This window comes from Vigna angularis, chromosome 5, assembly GCF_016808095.1.
Source record: "Vigna angularis cultivar LongXiaoDou No.4 chromosome 5, ASM1680809v1, whole genome shotgun sequence".
Taxonomy (NCBI): Eukaryota; Viridiplantae; Streptophyta; class Magnoliopsida; order Fabales; family Fabaceae; genus Vigna; species Vigna angularis.
Genome location: NC_068974.1, coordinates 32,449,704 through 32,470,556, shown reverse-complemented (window position 1 = coordinate 32,470,556; position 20,853 = coordinate 32,449,704). Strand labels below are relative to the sequence as shown.

The window sequence follows — 20,853 nt, the reverse complement described above, 5'->3', positions numbered from 1 at the left end:
CCTTGGTCATCATATCAGCACCATTATCATCTGTATGAACCTTCGCTAATTCCAACAACTTAGCATCCAAAACATCACGTATCCAATGATACCTCACATCAATATGTTTGGATTTATCATGAAAAGTTGGATTCTTACCTAAATGAATAACACTTTGACTGTCACAATACAACAAATATTTCCCTTGCACAAAACCAAGCTCTTGCAAGAATTTCTTCACCCAAACAACTCCTTACATGCTTCAGTAAGTGCAATGAATTCGACCTCAGTAGTAGATAATGCTACACACTTTTGCAACTTTGATTGCCAAGCCAAGGCTCCCCCTGCAAACTGAATCAAATAGCTTGAAGTAGACTTTCTGGAATCAATGTCTCCAGCTATATCTGAATTTGAGTAACCCACCAAAGTAGGCTTATCACCTCCAAAACAAAGCCTCAAACCACTAGTGCCACGAAGATACCTCAAAATCCATTTCACAACATTCCAATGCTCTCTACTTGGATTTGACAGAAATCTACTGACTATACCAACAACATGTGCAATATCAGGCCTTGTACATACCATTGCATACATCAAACTACCCACCGTAGAAGCATTAGGAACTTTGCTCATCTTTATCTTCTCAACTTCATTTGAAGGACTTTGTTTAACACTCAACTTAAAATGAGTAGCAAGAGGAGTACTTACAAATTTAGCATTTTCCATTTGGAATCTTTGCAACACCTTCTGAACGTAGTGCTCCTATGATAGCCAAAGTTTCTTCTCTTTTTTATCACGAGTGATACTTATACCAAGAATCTTCTTAGCAGCTCCCATGTCTTTCATGGAAAATGACTCGCCCAGTTGCTTCTTTAACCTGTCAATTTTGGATACATCTTTCCCAACAATAAGCATGTCATCAACATATAACAACAATATAATGAAATCATTCTCAGAAAATTTCTTAACAAAAACACAATGGTCAGAAGTAGTCTTCTTGTAGCCTTACTCACACATAACAGACTCAAACTTCTTATATCACTGCCTCAGAGCTTGCTTTAAACCATATAGGCTTTTTCGTAGCCTACATACATAGTCTTCCTTGCCTTCAACAAGAAAAAAATCTGGTTGCTTCATGTAAATCTCTTCCTCCAAATCACCATGAAGGAAAGCTGTCTTCACATCCATCTACTCAACCTCCAAATCAAGAGTAGCAGCTAAACTTAACACAGTTCTGATGGATGTCATCCTCACTACAGGTGAGAAAAATCTCATTGAAGTCAACACCCTTTCTTTGTCTGAAGCCTTTCACCACTAATCTGGCTTTATATCTGGTAGATGTAGAATTGCTCTCATGCTTCACCTTGGAAATTCACCTGTTCTCTAAGGCTCTCTTACCCTTAGGCAACTGCACCAAGTCATAAGTGTGATTATCATGCAGAGATTTCATCTCATCCTGCATTGCATCCAACCACTTTTGCTTTTCTTCACTTTCAATGGTCTCCTCATAACATTCAGGTTCTCCCTCATGAGTCAACATCACATACTCATTGGTAGAGTACTTCTTAGAAGGTTGTTTTGGCCTGTCAGATCTTCTGGGTTGAGCTTCAGGTAGCTCAGGTACATCACCAAGACTCTCATCTTGTGACAAATCATGTTCCTCTTCATCAACATTATCAATAGGAACATCCAAGCTATCTCTAACCTGTTGATTATCAATATCACCATGTTGTTCATCATCATGAACATCAATATCCAAATCATTAATAGACAACTGAATTGGATCAACATCAGCCACATTACCATCTTCCTTAGGTGTAGACTTCTCCACTTTATCAATATCTTCAATGGTTTGATCTTCCATGAATTGCACATAACGACTTTTAATAACTTTCTTTTCAACGGGGTCATACAACTTGTAGCCAAATTCATCCTGACCAAAACCAATGAAGATGCATTGCCTTGTCTTCACATCCAACTTGGATCTTTCATCCTTTGAAAAATGAACAAATGCTTTACAACCGACGACACGCAAATGATCATAAGTAACATTCTTGCCAAACCAAATCTTGTTTGGTACCTCAGAGTTCAAAGCAACTGCAGGACTTAGATTAATAACATGCACTACTGTAAACAATGCCTCACCCCATAAATGCTTAGGCAATTTTGCTTCAGAAAGCATACACCTAACTCTTTCAATCAATGTCTTGTTTATCCTCTCTGCTAAACCATTCAACTGAGGAGTTTTTGGAGGAGTCTTCTCATGTGCAATACCATAATGTCTACAATAAGCATAAAATGATCCACAATATTCACCACCATTGTTAGTACGAATGCGCTTCAGCTTCTTGCCTGACTACCTATCAACGAAAGCATGGAATTCTTTAAACTTGTCCAACACTTAGTCCTTTCTCTATAGTGCATAAACCCAAAGCTTCTTGGAACAATCATCAATAAAAGTAACAAAGTAAAGTGCACCACTAAAAGACTTTACCTTCAATGGGCCACAAACATCATAATGCACCAATTCAAGCAACTCTGACTTCCTGGAAGGAAGATGCTTCTTGAAGGATACTCTGGTTTGTTTACCAGCCATGCAGTGAGAACATTTCTCCAACTCTACACTCTTCAATCCTAAGAGAACATCCTTTTTAACCAAGCAGTTAAGTCCTTTTTCACTGATATGCCCAAGCCTTCTATGCCACAAAGATGACTCCATATACACAACATTCACACTATCTTTAGCAACCAAAGCTTTTGTCCAGTAAAGCTTAGAGTTTTTCTCCCCTTTAGCCACAATCAAGTTACCTTTCGTGAGTTTCTACTTTCCAAAACCAAAGTGGTTATCAAATCCACCATCATCAAGTACCTACACAGAAATCAAGTTAAAGCGAACATCTGGAGCATGTTTAACTCCTCTAAGCAATAATTGCATTCCCATGTTGGTTTGCAAGTGAACATCACCAATACCAATAACCTTAGACACTCCATCATTACCCATCTTCAATACTCCAAAATCACCAGGTGTATAAGATGTGAAGAACTCCTTCCTGGATGTAACATGCAGTGTAGCACCACTATCAATTATCCACATGCTCTCATCAGATACAAGATTAATAGTGTCATAATCACGAAGACAAACAAGGTCACCACATGTAGTAGTAGTAACACGATCACCATCATCGATATCTTTTTCTCTTTGCTTACCCTTTTTGTCTTTGCTCTCTTTCTTCAACAAAAAACAGTTCTTCTTTATATGCCATGTTTTGTGACAATAGTGACACTCCACATTCTTATACCAAGACTTGGACTTGTTCCTGCTTTTATCTCTACCACTATTTTGTTTTTTCTTCTAGCTTCTCCCCCTATTCTCTGTAATAAGCATTTCTGAATGAGATGAAATACCCTGTGTCTTCCTTCTCATCTCCTCATTAAGAGCACACTCTTTGCCATTGGCAAAGAAATATCACCATTAGGGGTAGTACTTATCATGGAAACCCGAAATGTCTCCCATGAATCCAGTAAAGAGTTTAACAGGAATAAACCCAATAGATCATCATCAAATTTTATACCCACTCATGCTAATTGATCATAGTGTCCTTGAAATTCACTCAAGTGATTTGAAACAGGATTTCCTTCCTTGTACTTCAACTCCAAAAAATTTTTCAGCAAGTACAATTTATTAGTCCCTGACTTAAAGGCATACAAGGACTCAAGCTTATCCCATAGGATTCTCGCATGTGTCTCATTAGCAACAAAATTATAAACATTATCATCAACAAACTGCCTGATAAATCCACATACTTGTTGATGTTCAAAATCCCATTCTTCATCTGACTTAGATTTCGGCTTATTGGAAGCAAAAATAGGAAGATGAAATTTTTTCACAAATAACAAGTCCTTCATTTTGCCTTTCCATAGGTGATAATTTTCTCCATTCAAAGGAATCAATTTTTTATGTGCCTCCATCATTCATGCAAACTAAACAGTCCCTTAACCAAAGAGCTCTAATGCCACTCTGATGGGGGAAAGGGCCAAAACATATAACAACTTAGGAAAGAGTAATAACGCAGCGGAAATTCAATCTCCCTTCTTGCGAGAATCTGTGAGGAGCACCAAACAAATAGAACAAAAATAGAATCCAAAAGCATAAAGAGACAACAACAATTTTTAAGGTGGAAAACCCCTCAATGCAAGGGTAAAAACCACGAGTCGTCCAGACCAAAGAAAAATCCACTATGATCAATAATAGGGTACAAAAAAGTCTCCAATAATAACACCAAATGGTATGTTCAATAAGCCAATTTAAATAAGCACAAATGCTTACAAATGAGAACAAAGAAGATGAAAATTCTCCAAAACAAGACTGCTGGTGCGAGACCGATTTCTCCCAATCTAAACCTCCGATTGATGATCCGAACGGTTATAATGAAGAACCATATGTCTGGAACCTACTGTCCAAAAATCACCTCGATCCAACGGTGAAGGATTTCACAGCGACGAAAACACCAGTGCAAGTTTAGGGTTATGCGGAAATGACTTTTTCTCTTTCTTTTTCTCTCACTTGGCTTTTGTTTCTCTTCAAATGACTCTTATGTGCCCTACTAATCTGACCCATTTCAATTTAACCTAGTGAGACCTAAAGGTCTACATTATTTAGACTTATTTTTTACATAGGAAGGAAACCCAATAGCCCAACACGTCTTGATATTATTTGTGTTGTTTTAAATAGAACGTGCATAATAAAATATTTAAATCATTTAATGTGATTTCAAAACATTGTATTGAAAAAACATTATATTATAAGTTTTGATGTTACACCTTATCTTCATTTTTCTATAAAAAGCGGGTCAGTGGTGCAATGGACTACCTACATTCTTTTGAGTCTTGGAAGTGATTAAAGCATTGAGTGGAATTTTTTTTTTTGCAAATTTTTTAAAACATTATACAAATGGATAAATTATAAAATAATTACGGTCAGTGGATAAGTTATAAAAGATTCTAACTATTCAGAATCTAAGTGTGTGTTTAAGATTTATATTAATAAAAATAGGAAAGTAAAACATTATATAAATAAAGATCTATAAATTCATCATATTAAATTTTTAAATTGAAAATAATGTTAATATTTAAGTTTTTTATATTGATAGAAATAGAAAGTATAATAAATATCTTTATATTAAGATTTTAAATTGAAAGGACGGTCAATCTTTTATATAATAAACTCAGGTCTTATTAGTTATATTTCCTCGTTAATGATAGACTTCTTTGCTTAAAATGAATGTCTGAGAAATAGAAGAAAGAATCTAAATATCATATTAGATAAAAATAAAAAATACAATAAAAATCATAAATTAATTACTTAACAACGTATAACCTGATACAACTTTAGATTTTTTTTTTGAAACAGAAATATTGACTATTTTAAATATAAATTTATATGAAGGTTAACGATTGTTTATCATATTAAAAAGTCGCGAACCCGAAATAAATATCACAATAAATCTTGAAAGTGTATGACTTCTTAAGATGAAGTCGTTACATCCTCCGTAACTTAACCGTACTTATTTCGCAATATCCATTTACTTAAAAAGGTGAAATAATTAATTTGGGGGGTGTGCAAGGAAACTCCGGCATTTCAGATGTAAAAAGCCTGAGATTGCAGAAGCTCCCAGGTGAAGGGGGAAACGCAAACCGACCTGAGAAAGACACCACCACAGATCTGTTGGTGCAATAGGAGGACGCAGCATCGACACCCAAAACGGACGCAAACTTGCCCAGGTGCGTTCTGCATAAATCACGACCCAGAAACAAGCAAATTCAGTGTTGTTTTTTATTTTTATTTTTTTCTTGTATCAAACCGAACTCGCTGAACCGGCTCCAAAACCGTTTTTTGATCGACTTCACACGAGCCCACTGAAAATGAAACGATTATACGTGCGATATATTTAGGTTAGAGGATGTGGAGTTGGCTCGCAAGTTTGATAACTGGGCTTATGTTAACAGTTAGAAATTATCTTGGGTAGTCGTTGTAATTTGTAGAACAATGTTGTCTTGAACCCGTTTGGAGCTGATTGTTTTGAATGTTACTAGAAATGTACGATGTTGAATTGATCTTCTACTGAACGTATGCTGAAGCCATGGAAAAATGTCCAATTTGTTTACTAGTTTTATTTATTTATTTGTTTATTTTTTCTATATGACACATTTTATTCCTAGAAAACCATTATACATTTTTTTTAAAGAAATAAATTCCTATATGTTCTGTTTGGTAACTTGTTCTTTTGATCCTATTAAATTTCTAGCATATGCTGATTTATGGTGAACTCAACAGGGACACCTTGTTGAAAGAGAGGTTGCACATTACTGCAATCTGCACTGACAGTAGCACTTTCCATTATCTGAAACTAATCCTGCTGTTTGATGCTTATTCAGAAGGTAATTGATACTGTTTTTAATTTATCACAATTGGGCAGTGTTCTCCGGCAATCGTTAAACAATAACAATGATTAGTTCTGCCAGAAATGTCTTTTAAGATGATTAAATGGATGATAGATATGTTTAGAGTTAAGGCTTTCTCCTCCTGGGTATTCTTTTTGAAACGTTACAGCTACTCATGATTTCAAGCTCTTTTTTTTAGTTATTGCTCGATTCTCTTGTTGCCTGCAATATTTTGTTGCTTCACCTTTTTTTCCTGAAACCAAGGCAAACCTCGCATAATTCACCATGGCTAGCTTGAAAATGCACCCGACATTGTAGACAACTATCCATGTCTACAAAGGGTGACATGAATACTGATATGTGTGAACTGGGGGACATTGTACCCTGTACATTTTGTTATGAATAAAGATCGGGTCAATTGTTTTTTCGGCTGAAAATTTGTATATTCAGACAGCTACTATTATGTATTTTCTCTTCCATATCTCTCTCCGTCTTAGTTTGCTGTTCTGCTGCTGTTGTATGAAAATCATGTGGTGATTCTGGTAAGAGGAAAACAAATTATATTGATCTTATTTAATGAAGGCGTCTGGATTTTCCAAAAAGAAATCATACTGAGAAGTTGGGTCAAAAAGTTGAAAATTGAAATTGAAGAGCTGTATGTTGTAGAGATAACATGTGATACTGCTGCTAAAACGAGGACCCAATTAGCTGAAGGAACAAATATAGTTGTGTTGGTAGTATATATATATATATATATATATATATATATATATATATATATATATATATATATATATATATATATATATATATATATATATATATATATATATATATATATATATATATATATATATATATATATATATATATATATATATATATATTGGGCTAATCCACATAACTAGTAAAGTCATTTTCTAATTTTTTTTATTATATTTTTATATCCTGCTTTTTGCTTAGAAAAACTGGGTAGGGTTCTTATTCATAGTATGTGCCCTTTCTGTCTCCCTTTAAGGCATGATACCATAAATTATTTTGACCTTTTGGCCTTTAACTTTTACCAATAGAAATAATATTTTGAGATGGTATAATGAGTTCTATTAAAAAAAACAGTGATGGTTATTATTCCTAACGAGGACTCAAGTAGAGATCAGTGAGTACACACTACTACAGACCCATTTTTAATGTTTTCAAAATATATGTTGGGTATTGGTTATGCTTGCATGTATACCTTAATGTACTTGCAAGAAAATGGAGAAAACAAACAACTGCTTCCGCTCTTTAACATATACTGGTTCCATGATACTAATTAGCTTAAGTTACACTACACGCACAATTAACACATGAAAGTAAACAGGCTTGCAGCTTGCACTTGGTACTGTGCAACACTGCTGTACGTGAATGTATATGGTGGATTTTCATTACAAATGACATTTGCCAACTGCTTTTCATTACACAACATTATTAAATTGTACTATTTTGAATTTTCTGTAAATACTTATGAATGTAATTGTGGTTTATATTTTTAAATTTTTAACCTGATCCAAAAGAAAGCATTTTTTAATTCAAACTTATTTCTTGAGAAATGATATGTAAAATCACATTTCTAGGTAAGTTTTTTTATATGATTATAACCAAATGTAAACTTCTGCTTAACATAAAACCTCTATAAATGTGACTTTTTCTTTATATAATTTACAATCTGCTTTTGTAAGTTTAAGCAAATGAGCCCTGAATTTGTAGGCATTGCATGTTTGAAATGGCTATGTCACTGTGGAGAAGTCGCACTGCTTCATCAACACTCAACTTGTTAGCCAATACTCTTCGCGGATTCTCTTCTGGTACATTCGTTTCTCCTTTAATACTCAGCAATAAGAACATTAATTTCGTAGTATTTTGTAGCAAATGGAACAAGACGAGGAAAATATTGGAAAGAAGTCTCTGTTGCTTGGGGTTTCTTTTTATGACTGCTCTTCAGTTTAGTTCCACAGCTTTGCACAAATGACTTGATTGCTTTACACCCTAACCTTATTCTAATAAAGCCTTAGTCTTTTCAATGCTGTTTAATGGTGGCTTACGAAATCATTCATCTTAATAAACACTGTCAAATCAAGCAATGGCCTTGTTCATGCTCTACTTCAAGATAATGTTGTTTAAGGTAGCATTGGGTACACTAACCAAAGAAAATTTATATGGGTTGCGTTTTAAAATTAAAGAAAACGGAAAGTGGGGTTTGAAATTTGTACATTTTATTTGGCCTATGGGCTAAATGCTATGCAAAATGGAAACTATGGCTTCTATGCTACCCCTGATTGCTTCTTTCTCCATCGTTTAGTCACATGTACTTGTTCTGCCTTTTCTCAGAGGTGACAAACACTAGCGCTCAAAGAACGCGAGAGAGTATGATGAATCAAATGGTGTATTCTGACATAAACTCACGAATTGGGAGTTGCATGCCACTGTCTGCAATGCGAATTGGAACAATCATTCACAACATTGAGTTGAACCCAGGGCAAGGTGGCAAGCTTGTCCGAGCTGCAGGAACCAGTGCAAAGATCTTGAAAGAGCCCACATCAGCATACTGTTTGATCCAGATGCCCTCTGGTGTTAAAAAGTTAATTGATTCTAGGTGTAGGGCCACCATTGGTGTTGTGTCTAATCCAAGTCATGGAGATCGGAAGCTTAGGAAGGCTGGTCACAGCCGATGGCTTGGTCGACGACCCGTTGTTCGAGGAGTGGCAATGAATCCGGTAGATCATCCTCATGGAGGAGGAGAGGGTAAAAGCAAGAGTAGTGGAAAATGGGGGAAAGGATCTCGCACTCCTTGGGGCAAGCCAACGAAGGGTGGCTATAAGACAGGACCCTTGAAGCGCAGAAGGTAGTGGTAGTATATACAACATTCACTACCAGCTGCTTCTGATGCTTAACATGCTTGTAATAATTTTGGAAACTGTTAGAAAATTCATGGAACTGATTAGATTCAGTCAAACTGTGCATGTTATAGGTTCAAATTTTGTTGTTGCTTAAGTAAAATGTTTTTGCATTTTCTCTGAACTAGTCTTGCATTCAGCTTACACCCTCCATTGTTCACACTGAGTTTTTCTTGACTGCCTATTATGCTTTTATGAATTGGTTTGGATTAATTTTGTTGACTTGCTTAATTGAGACAGCGGTTTTTTGTTTCTTTTATATACTTCTGCTTGTGCTTGGTATTGATGAGAAAAAATTATGTTGATGCTCTTTGATATTGTTCTTGTGCATAAAGAGTCACATTCACATTACCCGCAAGGAAACTGAGTTCCCGTCTACTTTTAATTCCAATAAGAATCTATGTTAGTTTTAAATTTGTGATATTTTCTAACTGATTTTTTTTTCTCATTTTTATTGCTAATTACTGCTAGCTTTGATCTAAAAATAAAAATATTAGTTAATATAATTAAGATAGAAAAATATATTTCAAAGTAAAATAATTACAAAATTTAAATATATATAATTATTGTTTCTATTTTTTGGTTTAATAATTTACTTTTAGTATTATAGTTTATTAAAAATAATTATATTTCACTTAGAGCTTATAAATTATTTTTTATATATTAATTTTGATATTATTTATAATTCAATTAAGTAAAGTAATATTTTCATAAAAAAAATTACAATTAATTCTCATTTGCAATATATTGTGAACAATATTTTTCTATAAAATAATAATCACTTTTTTATTTAAAAGTTACTTAAATAAAAGTGTTTCATCTATAACTATAATTACAATTTGATTTTTTATATTACATGTAATTTTACTATATAATGACTAGTAATTTTACAAATATGTATAAAAATATGTATTATATTATGTGATTCTTTTTGTTTGAGATAAAATCTTATATATGATGTATACCGTATATACAATCAGTCAACAAATTATTAAAGTGAATGGTTGATTTACTTTCTAGAACCTTCAAAATGACGTAATTGATCAGGCCAAGATACAGGTGATTGCATTTAATGCTTAACTTTTAGGCTGTGTTCGCATGAGGGGAATTCACTGTTCACAGTGATTTGCGAGCGACGATGGACAGAGGTGAGCGTGTTCGTTTCAAGCGATTGTCGAAGACGGAAATGGACGGATTTGCGGGATGGCACGGTTTCAACGATCTTCGTATAATTGAGATGATTTGCGCGGATTCTTACCCGTTTACACATTTGCCCTGCCTCATTTCCGTAATATCGTTTACACATGTGGCTACGGGTGAAGGAAGTTAAAAGCGAGGGTGGTGTAATCGGTTATTGGAGGGTGTAACCGGTTACGCTGAAGAGGATGAAAACGAAGCCATATGTAATCGGTTATGCACTGAGTAACCGGTTACCAGCATTCGAAAATTGGTGGTCCTGTAATTGAAAATGTCGAATGAAGGAGACGAAGGTGGAGCATGGCGGAGCCTGGACGATGCACAGCGGATGGCCTGCAGCTTGTTGTTCTTCTTCACAGACCCGCATGAAGGTGAGGAAGGTGGAGGATGGTGGATGGTGGTGGAGGCTGGACGTAGCAGAGGATGGGATGCAGGTTGTTGTTGTTGTTGACAGACAAGAGCGAAGGTTGTGAAGGAGTTGAGGCAGGTGAAGGAGTTGTGAAGAATGTTGAGGTAGGCGAAGGTGTTGTGAAGAATGTTGAGGTAAGCAAAAACTAGTAGTAGCTAACAGAAGAAGGTGCCCTGCAACTGCAAACTGCAATGTACGTTTGCAAAAAGGCAGAAAGTGAAGATGGGAAGGGAAAAGAGGAGGTGGGCACATAGTGATTTTGGTTGTGCTGTTGTATTGAAGAAAGTAGCTAACGTGGAGAGATTAGGAATGGGGTAGGAGGTGGTAGTGGATGTGTCATAATATACAAGGTAGAAAAGAAGATGGAATATTTATTATCACCGAAGATTTGATACCATGCAAGGTTCAGATTCAACTTATTAAGCTAGTAATAACAGTAACCTTAACATAATTATAATATAATAATATAATATGAATGTTTATTCAATCTTCAGTGCTTGATTGTGTTGTTACAGTTATTGAGCTCTTTCTTTGGTCATTGCGTGAGTGGTTCATATATATAAGTTATTAAGTTCATTATATTTCCGATAATGTATTACATGACTTTAATATATATAAGTTTCTTTGTATGTGACTTATTTTTGTATGTCGAATTTTTAAATTTTTTTTTTAGATCATGTAATATTAGAACTTGCTACTTAATTGTGGTTGTTTGATTAATATTAATCATTCTCACTTCAATGACTTATAAATTCACATCACTTCGTACTAAATTATATTACAATTTAAATTTACATTTTAAAATACATTCATTTTACTACATTATAACTTTTATAATTTTTAAACATTAATTTTAACAATTATTTGTAATTTTTTCCTATTCATAAACATTTTTACAATTAAATATAACATTACAAAATTACATTTTATAATACTTTTATAACTAGGGGCAATTTGGTCATATTCATTTTCTACCAATTAAACTAATTTTTAAAATCTATCACATCAATCAAATCCTACACTAATTCTTATAAACTTTACTTCCAAATTCACTCTCAATTACCCACAAATCCACTCAAAAAAACAACTAAAAAATTACCCTCAAATTCACTCAAATCCATTCAAATCATCTCCCCCAAATCATCTCCCACAAATCACCCCAAAAGAACACACCCTTACATTGACATGAGAAAGGGTGAAGAAGTAGTTCTCCACCTGTAATCCGAAACATGATGTATTAAAAAAATAAATGATTTTACAATTATTTATAATTGAAATTAATATATAGGAAGTAAATTATAATGAATTTTAATTAAAAAGCGTAAATATTAAATAAGAAATAATGTACACAAATTATATTATAATTAAAAATATATAATAAATAAATATTTTTGAAATATAATTTATGAGAGAAAATTTTTTAGATATTAAAATATAATTTAGGAAAACAAAAATATATATTAAAATGTATTAGAAGTTAATAAATATATAAAGAATATATTCTAGTTGGAAAAAAAAATTCTAATATACTTTCTTTAAAGAATAATTCTCAAAGACATTTTTTTATTCAAGCTAATTATTTTAATTTATATAGAAAGTGTAACATCCCAAAATACAGTTTAAAACTATATAGTAGAATAATCACATTTAATAATAACTCAGATCAGTTTTTACACTAAACAGAGCCTACGGTTATGGCCAAACGGTCTTACAAAACATTACTAGGAATTAAAGTTGTACAAGGTTACACTTCTGACCGAACGGTTTATAAAAGCCAAATATCGGACGGTCATACAAATAAAAAAGGAAAGGTGATCAAACGACCACCTCGCTATAAAACTAAACTACTGACCGAACGTCCTACTGTTCGGTCTTAACTTCAACCTCCACTAGGTTCTCTTCCTCCAGCGTTTCTTCCAACAGTACGTCTTCTTCTGCTCACATCCACACGAATGATCATTGCAATGACAAAGACGGACGTACATAACATGACAAGACAGGAAATATAGGGTAAGCTTATGTAATTTAATTCATGCATAACATACATTACAAAAAATCAAACACACAAGGTACATTTCAACATACAAATCATACAAAACCTATTGCTAGACTGACTGTCCGGACTGTATGAAATCTGTGTAGCTACGACGTTCGTGCACCCGGGTGATGTAGTAACTGAGATGCCCTCAACAGCTGCTACCCGAGGTTAGTCCTATCTGTCCAAATTAACCATAAGGACTAGGACCTCTTGCCGTTCCCACACATGACCTACCCTCCTCTACATGAGGACGAATACTCACGGAACATCAAGATGAACCGCCAGCTTAGCATGCCCACATTCATACTTTACCAATTCCAATATTCATCCAGGAGTCGCTCCTCCCCGGAACGCTCGTCCATAATCCAACACATATCATCCATATCATATTAATCTCTTCATTTTTCATTAAAAATCATCTCACTTAACCACTTTGTACAACGATCCACAAGGGTACCTAATACCGAACATTCAAAACTAATTCAGAAAGAGACCGAACACTTGGAGCGAGACCGAGAGGTCTCCAGTTCCAGAATGGATTTAGACTAAAAGGGTACTATCGGGTTGAGAAAGAAACCGAGTACAATCAAATATCCCAATAACGAATGGAACGAACGTTAGTTACAAATTAAGTCAATTAGATGAACTGACTCTTGAGAACTTCAATCCGAACACTGAAATAACCATGCCCAGTACTAGAGCTCTATGCCGTAACCAATGGATACAGACACTTCGAGACCTTCCAAGACTAATACTTAGAAGAATTCCCATGAAGAAACCGAACGCTTATGAAAACTTAGCTTATTTGGGTTTAGTATCAAGAAATCCGAAGGCCAGTCAAAGACTGAACACTATAGTGAGCGAACCCTAGTGGGCTTGAACGAACGCTCTTATTATGAAGTTTAGCTTAAGGAGTTAGAACGAGTGCCTGGTGTAAGACCAAACACTTGCTTAAGACGAACACTTGATATAAGACCAAATGCTACTAAACTTAAAGAGAATAGGCTTGATAATTATACTTAGATAATATTGGAGTAGTGTTTAAGAATAACTAAATATACAATTACATATATATATATATATATATATATATATATATATATATATATATAATTAAGTTTATAACAGAATACCAAGACACAACTATGCTTGGCCGAACGCTCAATCACAACGTTTCAAAGTGAAGACGCTCGTTCTCAACTAGGATTCTTCCCAAATGAAAGAATCCAATTCTAACCAAGTTTACTAAAAATACCGAACGGTCAATGATCGTTCAGTGACGAACGTACTCTTTCATAGAGGAAATTTCATACCAAAGTCCTTTATCTTCCACTCATTTCTTAACATATAGTTTCATAACTTTATACATTAATATCATAATCAATTTTCATACTTCATAGAATCCATGCATATCAACCATCATACATCATATTCATTCAGTCAATCCAACAAACGTTCATACAGCACAGTAAACATACAAATTAAATTAAATAAGCTTCCCTTACCTTATAATGTGAACGAACGTTCCTAGAGACAGAATTGAGGTTCGCCTGACTACAACTCCTTCTACCCTTACGTTCAACAATTCTTCAAAAACCAAACCAAACAACCAACAATGGTTCAGACAAGATGAAATCATGCAACCATAACTTGGTTTGCATGTGCCAGAAAACAAACGGCTAACGAGAAGGAGAACTTACCAGTTTAGAACTCGAAACCGTTCGGTTCAAACTGAAGCTCTGGACGCCGGAAGTGTTTCTACGGTGCCTGAACGGTGATCGGAGAAGAGAAAGGGTGAGTTTTGGTAGAGAGAAGGAAGAGCTTTTAGGGAGAAGGAGGAGAATTTGAGAATTTCAGAGTTTGGAGAAGAAAATGCATGCAGAGAGTGTGACGTAAACTTTCCAAAAACTCAGTTTTGCTTAAAACGAACGTCCGCTCATCTGTCAACACTTGCCTTCCATTATCTGCTTTTCGAATTCTCGTCACTTGACACCTGGTGTCCGTTCAGAGGGGTTTGAATGCGTTTTTAAGAACGAGTTATACTATGGACAGATAAACTATATACTCAATTATTAATATATATATATATATATATATATATATATATATATATATATATATATATATATCCAAAGATGGAGGGTTAATAAAAAGGAAAATTTAATAAAAATATTTAACCTATTTTTCTGTTGTGAATTCCTACAAAATATTCTTAAACATCACTTAGTTATAGAGAAAAAACTTCAGCCTAGTTCATACTTTATATATTTTCAAACATAAAATCATAAACACCTTTTACGTAAAATCTCTAAAATTGTGGGATCCATCTACAATTTTTTGTGCCCTATTTTTTATTTTTAATTAATTAGGTTATCCATTATCAATAATTTCATATATTATATTTATACATATACCCCACCATTTTTGTTTTTCATGTTTATCGTTCAACTTTACAATGAAATGACCACTTCCTTCATCCTGAAATGTCTAAACTCATCTTTTTGTTGTCTTTGTTAAACTTTTTCTTCTTAATAAAAATCATAATAAACTTTTCATTAGACACAATCCTGTTCTATTCTTTGGATGAAAGATTTAATTTTTTCTGAATGAATGGTGTAAGATTGAATTCCGATTTTTTTAATAAATATTACGGTAGTTTAGTTTTAGTTTCATAGGTCTTAGTTGAATCCTTTGAATATCTACAAACATATGTATAATTTAATGGCTTAATTTATAAATTTATTTATATTTACTTAAGTTTTTATTAATTTTTTTTGTTTATTACATACTTAAAAATATTTGTTTATTTATTTTCATAGAAGTGTTACATACTTTGATTTTAGTGTAATACTATATCAATTAATTAGCATCTTTCTCTTTAATTTTATTGATCAATAATTGAAGAAGAAATAAACAAGTTAATAAAGTGAATTAAAAACGAGAAAAACAAAATAATGGCTCACAAAAATCAAATAAAAAGATATAATTATAATTTTAAATAAAAAGTAAATTAAACAAAATATTTTTTTTAAAATCATTCAACATAAAATATAATTAAATTTAAGTGAGTATAAAATTTTCATTAAATAAAGATTAAAAAGTTAACTATTACATTTCATAAATTCATTGCGTTATGTTATATTAGAAAGATGATTTTAATTTCACTTATATTTCATTAATTAAACACAATATTATAATATAAATAATACTTTAAGACATCTTGTAATTTTATAATTTTATTGTTTTTCTTATTTAAGACTTGCATGATAAAATTTGAATTAATGTCACAACTCAAATGTTATTTTTTTTATCAAATATTTTTAACCTAATTTGTTTTGTTGTCAGTTTCTGTGCAATTTTTTTTTTTAATTTTTCTGATTTGATTTAGTTTTTCAATTAAATTTGTCCAAGATGATGCAAGAGGTTTCATAAATAAGGTGAAGGTTCTTTTAATAATCTTTCTTTAATATTTTCCATAGAAATTGACTCTTATAACTTTATTTTTTATCTCCTCACTTTTTGTTATCATTGTTTCCAGCTTCTGTGGTTTTTAATTTAATATCAACCATGACTTCGAATTTTTTTTTCTGAATTCAAGTTTGGTAGTTTTCAATTCATTATTTTTGTATGTCCCTTTCTTTTCTTTTTTACATTGTTACAAGATGACTATTCAAATTTACAATTGTTATATGTGAATGACATTTATTTTTTCTTTTCTCTTCAATTTTAAATCCTTTCATTTTATTATAAGAGATAATTTTAAAGTGACACTTTTACATTCATTTGATACACAGTATAAAGATAAAATAATCATAAAAAATAAATTTTTGTATTTTTTAAGAAAAAAGAGAATAAAAAATAAGAAATGGTGGTGTTAAATGAATGTAAAAGAATTGTGAGTGTCAAAGTATTATTTCTCTATCATAAGGTTGGATGAATTCTAAAAAATCAATAAATCACATTTTTTTCATCATTTTTGTCTTTGTCTTTGAATGAGTATTTTTAATATTTTAGTTTGTATTTTTGTCTTCAGCTTTAACTGGATGATAAGAATATTTGTAAAGACGTTCTAACGTTCAAGTAAGTATTGTATTAATAGTTTATTCCTATAAAGATAATCTAGTTCAAAGAAAAACTTAATCCTTTTATCTGGGATATTTATCTATTTATAATACTTTTATTAGAATTTTATCTTTCATATGATTAAGGAGATCTAATTATAATTTAATCATGATTTAATTTTTGTTTTGAATCCTATTTAGTTATCCTAAATATTGGTTGTAATGTTAGAATCTTTAAACTTTGTTGTTTTAAAAAACTCTATATGCCACTCGTGAAATATTGTATATATATATACCGATTTTATATATTATATCTGATTAATTAGATAGTTACACTATTATCCCATCCAAGATTGTTTTAAGTTAATGTTATTACAAATTTAATTTTTTTATTAATGTTAATTAAAGTTAATTTTAGCTAACAAGTTCAAAGTTATTTATAAACCAATTTTAATATGAACTTTTGTCTAATGTCAGTAGGTCTATTTTTATTTTATAAATATAAGTTGAGATTATTTATAAGGTTTTCAACTATAATACAAAATAACCTAGTTTTTTAGTTGATACCAACCAGATTTTTTTAATTCTATTAGATTTTTTTTCCGACGTCAACAAATATTATTTTTTTATAACATTATCTATGTTAATTATATTTAAAGTTGGTCAAAATCGTAGTCAAATTTATTCAAGAGAACTTTTTAGTCATTGATCGAAACACGTGCATACCAAAATAGTTTGATTCATAATGTTGAAAAAAAATAATTGTGACTGATGTTACCCGAAATGTAAAGAAAATTTCCTTTACATGATAACTAATATTTTTTTTAATGAACTTTAATTGATAAATAACTTTGACCAAAATTAATTGAAAATATTATTTTAAATTATTAAATATTATTTAATATTAGAGTAAATTCTGTATTTGATAATACTGAAAATATTTTATCCAAACGAAAAGTTAAAGTTCAATTTGAATATTATCTTTTTTACCAAAAACATTTGAAAAATAAATGCATTTGAATAGAAAACAATTCAAATTTAATATATTTTAATTTTTTGAGATTGTTTTAAATTCAATATATTTAGTTTTTTTAAACTTACGAAGTTCTGTATCCTAACAAAAAAAAAGTTAAAGGTATTTTAATAGATCTCTTAGACTTGAAGAAAAAAACTTTTTATTATGCCTTTATCAGTGTATTCAGTTGGCTTTACAGAACAGTAAAATAAAATGAATACTTATATTTCCTATAAACCCCTGAAAGTTTGGTTGTAGATTTTATCTTGGACCGTATTTTTATTTATTATAGGCATTTTTAGTTGAAACAATCTTCTTCGAGGTACTATTTGGAAATTTAATATAGACAGAAAGTAAGATAAAACTTTAATATATAAATAATTGAAAGCTTTATCTATAATATTTATTTTGTAATATTGAATTAAATTTAATTTCATCTTCGATTTCTGCAAAGTTTCAATCTGAGCTTACATTAAAATCCTTTAGACAAAATATACAAGGTTCATGTGCAATACATGTTAGTTACCGTTAACATAACATGTTCAAAGATTATACATATTATATTAGATTTTAATAGCAAATGACAAGTGTACAACCACCAACTACTCTTAACTAACAAACCAACCCTTAGCTAAACTTTCTTAGACACACATGATTAAGGCAACACTAACTGAACCAATGAAACAAACCAGAGAGAAAAAAACACTACCAGTAGATTTTATCACAGCCTTCGAGATGACCTTGTCTTCTGCAAAATTTTCGTTAGTCATTTAGTCAGAATCATCGAACAATTACCTCACAACTCAAAACAAAGGGAAAAATAGAACACAGGCAAAAGATGGATACAGTTTTATAAAATATTCCTTTAGTACTAAAATTTGAGATCCTTCGTCTATAGGTTTAAAACATTCCCTACGATGATACAACACCTCATTTCCTTCATTTTTAAGGTTACAACACTATCTACTAGGTTATAGAACACCTTACATCCTTCATCCATAGGTTAAAACATCTTTCATGAAATTAGAACATCTCACATCTTTCATTCATAAAGTTAGAACACCCTTCAAAAAGTTAGATCACACAAAAAATATATTTTAAGTATAATTTAATTCTATAAAATCAGTTTACAAATAAAAATTTATATCTACTTATAAATTGATTTTATCTTTTTATATATATATATATATATATATATATATATATATATATATATATATATATATATATATATATATATATATATATATATATATATATATATATATATATATGAGATAAACATAAAACTGATATTAACATATAATTTAATAAAAAATATAAAAATAAATCAATCAGTAACAAATTTCGATAGGATATATTTTAATATTATATTAAAAAAATAGACTTTAAATATAATAACATGTAAATTTTTATTACATAAGATAAAACTCTTACTACTTATATTCAAAGAAAATATGTGTGCATGTGTAATGACCAAGTTAATTACTTACTGCACTCTTTAGGGTGACATAAACAATTCAAACCAGCACCACAGCTTCCATTAGGCTTTTCACACCCTTGACAAATTTCTGGTACACGAGGAATGTCAACAGATATCCTTGTTCCAACCTTAAATCCCTGATCATGTCCACCTTCTGATGTTCTTCTATGCACCCAGCTGAAATGAGAGCAGTTCAGATGCTGTGGATGAAAATCCTTGTCAAATTTTCTCAGATCTTCAACAACTAAACATGGACGAAGGTAGTTATTGTTCTCTTCAGCACCTCCACAAGTGTACAAGTTTCTACAATTTTGCATGGTTGGTAAAATGGGGTGTCTTCTGCTTGAGCAATTGAAGAGAACAAGCGAGTTAGGCTCAGGAGGAGAAGGGAAACCGGCAGTGACAGCCGTAGGAGAAACATATTGCAGAGAAGAACAAGAAGAGTGAGTGATGGTTAGAAATCTACCATTGTTGTCTAGTGAAGAGACATGAAAAAGGCCAAGGGATGTTCTGAAATAGAGATTCTGAGATATGCACAAAACGATGCTGTCTAATATAGAAGAATTTGGATTCAAGAAAAAAGGTGTTTGTTTTCTGATATTTTGACAGTAGTTTGCATCGTTTTCTATAGAAGAACCTAATAACATGATATTGAATAAGAGTAAAGAATGAAGAATTTGTGGTTTCTTGAATGGCTTCATGTTCATCCCTTTTGTGAATGGATGCAAAGAATGTTCACTAAGTTATTTTAATATTTGTATAGGTTTGTTTGTGATGATAGAAGATGAGAAAGCATGGTGTTAATAACTCTAGAAAACACTTTTCCCAAATCTCTTTTTAAGTTGGCCCCATGGATGCTTAGTGACATTCTTTTTCCTTCTTTTCTTTTCCTTAGTCACTAGAAAAAGGTCACATTGCTTTGAGAGGGAATCTTAGGCTTCAAATTTCAAAATCTTTTTTTTTTTCAATTCACTACTTTAATTTTTAACTCTTTTTTATGATTTTTCTGACTATTATCTATTTCAAATTACTAACCTTTTTTTTATTGTTCAACAAATTCGGTAGTTTTAATATTACTTTATAGTTGATAATAATAGTCTTAAGTTATCTTTATATCGGGCTAACTGTTATTTTATTTTATTCTTCAAATTTTTAAAATCCAACAAATTGTACATGCAGGTCAATTTGCAGACGTGCAAAACAAAGAGTGCAGAACAAATCGAGTATTTTAGTTTGCTGATCCACTTAGGTGTGTTTCAAAGATGGGTTTACTTCCACCTGTCACATTTACTTAAAT

At 31.7% G+C, this 20,853-nt stretch overlaps 2 protein-coding genes across 2 annotated transcripts; one reads left to right on the top strand and one right to left on the bottom strand.

Moving 5' to 3' along the window:
* Positions 1-5,515: 5,515 nt before the first annotated feature.
* On the top strand, positions 5,516-9,477 carry LOC108339589 (60S ribosomal protein L2, mitochondrial). The gene is made up of 4 exons (XM_017576742.2): positions 5,516-5,760; positions 6,314-6,417; positions 8,167-8,264; positions 8,788-9,477. Exons 3-4 carry the CDS (start codon positions 8,174-8,176, stop codon positions 9,303-9,305), a joined length of 609 nt encoding a protein of 202 aa, XP_017432231.1. The 5' UTR covers positions 5,516-5,760; positions 6,314-6,417; positions 8,167-8,173; the 3' UTR covers positions 9,306-9,477.
* Positions 9,478-18,516: 9,039 nt separating this feature from the next.
* LOC108340055 (uncharacterized) lies at positions 18,517-20,308 on the bottom strand. The gene is made up of 2 exons (XM_017577286.2): positions 19,567-20,308; positions 18,517-18,821 (listed from the first exon to the last, which is right to left on the bottom strand). Exons 1-2 carry the CDS (start codon positions 20,261-20,263, stop codon positions 18,715-18,717), a joined length of 804 nt encoding a protein of 267 aa, XP_017432775.1. The 5' UTR covers positions 20,264-20,308; the 3' UTR covers positions 18,517-18,714.
* Between the last annotated feature and the right edge of the window lie 545 nt (positions 20,309-20,853).

Excerpts from the sequence above, each read along its gene's own strand:
- LOC108339589 (XM_017576742.2), top strand. The coding sequence starts at position 8,174 with ATGTTTGAAATGGCTATGTCACTGTGGAGAAGTCGCACTGCTTCATCA. Across the intron at positions 8,265-8,787 it reads TCTTCGCGGATTCTCTTCTG|AGGTGACAAACACTAGCGCT; the intron begins GTACATTCGTTT and ends GCCTTTTCTCAG.
- LOC108340055 (XM_017577286.2), bottom strand. The coding sequence starts at position 20,263 with ATGAACATGAAGCCATTCAAGAAACCACAAATTCTTCATTCTTTACTC. Across the intron at positions 18,822-19,566 it reads ATGTCACCCTAAAGAGTGCA|AAGACAAGGTCATCTCGAAG; the intron begins GTAAGTAATTAA and ends AAAATTTTGCAG.